We start from the raw sequence: 6,490 nt of genomic DNA, 5'->3' as shown, positions 1-6,490 counted from the left end.
TACGTTTAAGATGATAACAATTGATTGTGAGTCCCAAGCCAATTATTGGACTCAAATTGGCTTGGGATTCATAATGGGTACTCATAATCTTAAACGAACAGGGCCTTAGCTTCTGTTTTTTATATTCTCAAATCATAGAAGAATCCAGTTGTTACACTGTAAAGCACATTATAACACCCAAAATAACCCATTAACTTTTGGTTGAACTTGAAATGATATCTTAAGATTGATCGCAGGTGGTAGGAGACAAAGGAATTGACTTGATCTGTGCTACTATAGGGTTCAGCCATCTTGTAAATTCAGTTGTATATTTCATTAGCTTGCTTAAGACACAAAAGTTTTTGTTATAGTATTAGCTAGATGTTATTCTATTAGCCATTTCCTATTTCAAATGATGAATTTCTTATAACGGTCCATAGTTACTCTAGCTGGTCACGACTCTCTCCTTATCTCTTTTGAATGTGCTTAGATTAAAGATTACACTTTTTTGAGTGATAATGAAGATTAAGAGGAGGTAAAGGCAATCTAAATAGCAGTAGTAATTTAAAGTAATTTTTATTTTATTTTTTGGAAAAATAATTTATTTATTTTAAAAAAAAACTTGAAGCTCATATGTCACTGAAGCCATCAAAGAGCTCGTAAGCAAATACCAATGGTAATTCTCATGCCCTGAGAACTTCAAATTATCAAGGGCTTGAAATAGAACAAAGCAAGGACACGCGACCAAGTGTGCAAAGACATTGCATTCCAGAGTTCCTTCTCATAGTCTAGACTTACAATAGTATTATTAACTCATGGCATCAATTCCACACCATCACCTTCATAAGAATCAGCATCCACCACCCTTTTGTCTACATTTTTGTAAGAATACCTACTAGCCATGTACACATAAGCGCACAGATTGACAGTCGCCATGACTGCGAGCAACCAATAGAAGTAGTCCACCCGGCTCTCGTTTAAGTCCTTGGCGAGCCAGCTACTTCCACCGCCCCTCGCCGACACATGGTCGACGATAGTTATCAAAAAACTACTGAGGAAGTTGGAAGCCCCTATCACACTGAGGTAGAATGCTATCCCAAGGCTCCTCATAGTATCAGGAACTTGATCATAGAAGTATTCCTGCAAACCCACAATAGCAAAACCATCCCCTATACCAAGGATCAAGTACTGTGGAGCTAACCAAAAGACACTCATGGAAAGTACACTGGTTTGCTCCATCTTTGCAACATTTAGCCTTTTTCTTTCCACCATGGCTGCAGAAACCATTGCCAAAATGGAGAATACCATTCCGATTCCGATCCTCTCGAGGATGCTTATGCCTCTCTCATTTCCTCTGACCTGTCTTAAAAAGGGTACTAGGATCTTATCGTAGACGGATACTGTGATTATCAATGAAATGGCATTAAATATATAAATTGATGCAGGGGGTATAACAAAATTGTGGGTCAGTTTTCTGTTCATGGTGCTCCCTTGCTTGATGAAGAAGGTCGAGGCTTGAGCCACACATAGACCGAATGTCAACGAGGTTAACCATATGGGGAACATGTTAAGAACAAGCTTCATCTCCTCCACATTTGTCACTGTCGCTAATCTCCATGGATTTCGCTTCTCGTCTGACTTGGCCATCCTATCTTCTTGGTTTTCATTAATGGCGGCTTTGTCAAGAAACCTAGAAACAAAATGTACACGGATATTAATTCCTTGATTTATTAAGATATCTTACTTTCCCTAAGAATTTAACTATGAAACATGCTTACCTGAGCTTATTGGTATGGTGTAGAAGTCTCTTGTGGGCACTTTGTGATTTTGGAACTTCATATAATTGAGAAGGATTGGGCGGATAGGGAAGATTTCTCTTGGAAATGGCTGCAACCAAAACTTGCAACATGGGTGTTAAGGGACTCCCTTTGGGTACTCTGTATCTGTAAAATGGCTTCCCAAGAAGAAAGACGGTGAGGCTAAAGGCCATAGCAGAGGTAAGGATGATATCTGAAATTCCCCAGCTCACATAGTCTTGCACATATACGATCACCGTAACCCCAACCATAAGTCCAGAACAAAGTGCGGAATTCCACCAATTGAAGTAAGACATCTTCTTCCTCCTCTCTTTTATGTGATCTTCGTCAAATTGATCAGCTCCAAAGCTCTCCAGTGATGGTTTATGCCCTCCTGTTCCTAGAGAAATCAAGTATATCGCGACGAAGAACACCACTTTGTGTACATTTGGCAAGTTGCTACAAGTGTCAGCGTCGCAAGGTTTTAGGCTTGGGACAATTTCGGACATTGTCAATAGGCTCAGACCCTGTTTTCCAAATCCAGCATTAGAAATTCGTTCGACTTATTCAGTTTGGTTCAAGTGTTTTTAGAAAACCCAAGAGGAACCCGAGAAAAAACCCGAGAGAACTCTCTGTTTTGCTCTCTAGCCTTTTCTCTCAAGGCCCACCACACATGGACGTTTGGTTTTTCCCTTTTATAAGCCTAACCTAGCACCCCCTTTTTTTTCTCTCTCCTTGTCCAACTGGGAAACCATCATAAAAGAAGGAAGCCTCTCACACGAAGGCTCCCACATGGAATGGGAAACAAGGCAACTTTCCCAGCATAAAGTTCACCCAACTAGTCTATTTTTGGGTGAACTGTTCTAAATTGATTGATGTTTGCTTAATACTTGGAAAGGTAATCAGAAGATGAAGGAGATGGAATTACCAAAAGATAGATGATAGCAGAAAAAAGAACTGTTTTGAATCTCCCCAAGTAAGCATCAGCTACAAATCCTCCTATTAGTGGCGTCATTGTTGTTACACCTGCCCAGTAGTTTACGTTCTTCACAGCAGTTTTGAGATCTTGATGGAGGACTTTGGTGAGGTATGTGATGAGATTTGTTGCTATGCCAAAGTAACTAAGCCTCTCACTGAACTCAATCACTAGCCATAAGAACACAAATAATAAAATTAGAGATACAAAACATACAAAACATGGTTCTTAATTTCTTATCCAATATTGTAGTATAAATGATTAAATAAAACCAACGCTAACGACTTAAGCTTTTGGAGTAATTAGTTGTTTCGCATGGTATCAGAGCAAGCTACCCCAGGTCCTGGGTTCAAAACCCACTAACTCCTTGTAATTAAAAATTAGGCCAACCCAAAAAAAGAGGGGTCACACGTGTTGGGGAGTACTGAAGTATAAATGATCAAAGGGATTTGCTCGCGTCCATCGCAGTAGGCATTTCGCGGATGGTCTGTTGCATCTGACAACAGCCACAAAGTCGTACTTTTCAGCATATTTTGTCTTCATTCACGAGGTGGCTACTGTTAGATGCAACAGACCGTCTGAGAAATGCCTTCTGCGATGGACACTAGCAATTCCCATGATCAAATAACACCAACTCTTACGCTTAAGCTTTTATTAAAAAATTGTTTCACATGGGGAAAAAATGTGAAGATGAGGATTCGAAATAAGGGTACGATTTGGGTCAGGTCGGGTTGGGTTGAGCTCTTGTTAAAAAATGAATTCAAATCAAACCGATCCGGATCCAGACCCGGACCTGATTTTTTGAGAAAAGCTCAACCCGAACTCCCAAAAATTGACCTAGGTTTCACCTGCTGAGTTCATGCAGTGGTCAGTGAGTCTGACTCGGTTCTAATAGCCTGTTGATCAGGTGGGTCGCCAAGTCTGCATAGTGAAGTCGTGGAAGGACAATTGATTGGCCCTCGTAGCCATTACTGGAAAGAAAACCCATCGATAAAAATTCAATAGAAAGAATCCCCAAAAGCTATTTACCCCATTCATGAGACATTCCCCCTGTTATGGGAAATGATATCTACACTTTTCTTATAGTAATGGCACTTCCTCTCTTATTCGTGCAATCAAAATTAGCTTTTACAGGCTGTAATCAACAATCAATCAATAGCCAAGACATTGTTGCCACCAATAGACAGACACTAAACCAGCCTTAATTCAATGAAATTATTAGCTTCCCCAAATTTGTCTGAAACCACTTAAGTGGTCGACTTCTACATAAAGTTAGGACATTCTTTTTCGTGAAAAAAGGAATAAAAGTGGCTCTCAAGCCTTGTCCCAACTATTTCCGAAGTTGCAGCCTAAAGATGAAACAATACTAAATGAGCAAGAACAATAAAAAGGAGAATTGAAGAAGATAAAACACAGGGAGATGGTTCTCCCACCCACTTGATATCCATTTCTTTGAGGGTCTCAAAAGAGATGGATGGAAAGCTATCAAAACAAGTGGGTGCCAATATCATTTTCAAAAAGAAGATAACACTATAGCTTGTGACAATTAAGTAGATAGAGAAGACTCCTTAAAAGTTTCATGAATTCTTCAGCTATATGGTTATCAATCCTTACCTATGATGAAGAGGGCTGCTTTCCATGCACCAGTAGAAGCTCTGAGAGGGATTCTTCCTTTATGATCAATTGAAGAATCATACACCCATTTCTCCTCATCACCTTCAGATACTCCCCTCTTCTTCACTTCAATTTCTATTCCCTCCATCTATACAACAAAAGGTTGTTCTAGCATGAGATGTATTGCTTGTGGACATATGAACCTAGGCCTCTACTTATATAACAGCTCCTCAAAAGCAAATGATGAAGATGGTTCATTCCACTACTTAAGCTGATGTTAGTATGTGTCGGCCGGGTGTTGAGTTGGGTGAGGTTATTATTGTATGGGAGAGAATAGTTCCTTCCACCACTTAAGTAGAGATGTCTATGTTAGGCAAAGATGAGAGAAGTTGGGCATTATATGCCTACTAAAGTTGATTTAGACCATAGTAAAAAGAGATGAAAACGATAAGCTAGTACATTTTTTGGGTTGGGAGACTACTATAGACACTCCACAAATTAGGCATGACACTCATTTCACTATACCCTATGTGGAAGAAAAGGCAAAAACAATTCCAATAAAGGGAAATGATATGAGCACAACCCTAATTTGATATTTTCACAAACCCATTGTGTTTTTTTAGTATTTAAAGTGCTGTCAAAAGGTTGTTACATTTCTCAAAAAAGTTCTCACGAGCCAATTAAAGAAGAAAGACAGCTGGGTTTGTGCAAATATCAAAATATGGTTGTGCTGATAACATTTCGCCAAATAAAACAGACTTAAGACAGATGGAGATGTCTAAACTTATGGGTGCCAATACCAGTTCCTTATTTCCATTAAGGTACTTTCTCTTGAAAAGAAATTAGTAAACAGGCACTTGTGATGCTAATGACAGAATGTTGGGAGTATTTTCAAAATCAATAAGACCATGTTTGGATACCCACGAGATTTAGATTTGGATTTAGTTGATATTTTGATCTGGATCAGGTCCTTAGATTTCCAAATCAGCTACAACAGTGCAAAAAATTCCGATTTTCAAATCTGTTCTGCGAGACGTTATTTGGAAATCAATATTTGTGGCAAGTTCCTTCACCGTCGCTGCTCTTCGACGTTGTTCCGGCAGCAGCAAGACACCCCTCCCTCCCTCCCTCTCTTAAAATATGATCATTAAGATGATTGATGTATTAAGTATCTAAAACTCAAGTCCAAATCAAAATACAAATGCATGAGGTATCCAAACGGGCCCTAAAATAATTTTAATTTTTGAAAATGGATTTTCACAAAATTGTTTGGTGAAAAGCTTGGGGAGACTTTTAGTCCCACGTTGGAAGTTTGAAAAGGTAAGAGGTATGTAAACTTTTAGGACCTAAGGATTCCCACACACAGAGCTAGGTAGTGGGTTGTAGGCACTAAAGGCCCACTTTGCACTTGCACCAATAGGTCTATAAACCGACCAGTAACCCACGTTTGAAAAACATTATACAAAATTACATATTAAACTATGATTTCTAGAGCTCTCGGAGGATATTTTAGTTCGTTCCTTTTGTCTTCGTTTCTTTTTATCGATTTAGTTTTTATTTGCTACAGAAATAAGAATACTACATTTCTCATTAAACTTGTCAAATTTAATGTTAGTTCAGATCTACTGTCATTAGTGCATCACATCAGTAGATAACAGTTGAAGGACGGTCTTCACTGCATCTTGGAAGCAAGTTTCTAGTAACCTAGTGCACAGCAACAAGACCATTGGTGGGGGTGAATACTGTCTCAAGGAAAGTGATGTTATAATGGCCTTTGACTTCGCCCCACTAGCATATCATTGATTACTATTCATGTAGGGCTCATTATTATTATTATTATTAGGGAAATGATTTCAGCACAAACATGTTTTGATAACATGCGCTCATGTATCTTGTCTTTTAGTATTTAAAGAGCTGTAAAAGGGTTATTACTGTTCCCAAAAAGCACCTATGAGACAATTAAATACTAAAAGACAAGATACATGAGCGCATGTATCAAAATATAGTTGTGCTGAAATCATTTCCCTATTATTATTATAATAATAATAATTATTATTATTATTATTATTAGCCATTAGGCCCTCCTAATACGCCTCTCATTAACAATGATGTGGCCCTATTAACC

General features: G+C 38.6%; 1 protein-coding gene across 1 annotated transcript; it reads right to left on the bottom strand.

Moving 5' to 3' along the window:
* Positions 1-639: 639 nt before the first annotated feature.
* Positions 640-4,678, bottom strand: LOC143880018 (protein NRT1/ PTR FAMILY 5.6-like). The gene is made up of 4 exons (XM_077382766.1): positions 4,366-4,678; positions 2,704-2,921; positions 1,758-2,302; positions 640-1,669 (listed from the first exon to the last, which is right to left on the bottom strand). Exons 1-4 carry the CDS (start codon positions 4,511-4,513, stop codon positions 793-795), a joined length of 1,788 nt encoding a protein of 595 aa, XP_077238881.1. The 5' UTR covers positions 4,514-4,678; the 3' UTR covers positions 640-792.
* Between the last annotated feature and the right edge of the window lie 1,812 nt (positions 4,679-6,490).

The sequence above is a fragment of the Tasmannia lanceolata genome, unplaced genomic scaffold (genome assembly GCF_043159265.1).
Source record: "Tasmannia lanceolata isolate RefF3 unplaced genomic scaffold, GAP_Taslan_0.1 ptg000006l, whole genome shotgun sequence".
NCBI classification, from domain to species: Eukaryota; Viridiplantae; Streptophyta; class Magnoliopsida; order Canellales; family Winteraceae; genus Tasmannia; species Tasmannia lanceolata.
Note: the sequence above shows the minus strand (reverse complement) of the source record. Positions and strands in the feature narration are given on the sequence as shown.

Excerpts from the sequence above, each read along its gene's own strand:
- LOC143880018 (XM_077382766.1), bottom strand. The coding sequence starts at position 4,513 with ATGGAGGGAATAGAAATTGAAGTGAAGAAGAGGGGAGTATCTGAAGGT. Across the intron at positions 2,303-2,703 it reads CTGCTATCATCTATCTTTTG|GGTCTGAGCCTATTGACAAT; the intron begins GTAATTCCATCT and ends TTTGGAAAACAG. Across the intron at positions 1,670-1,757 it reads CACCATACCAATAAGCTCAG|GTTTCTTGACAAAGCCGCCA; the intron begins GTAAGCATGTTT and ends TTTTGTTTCTAG.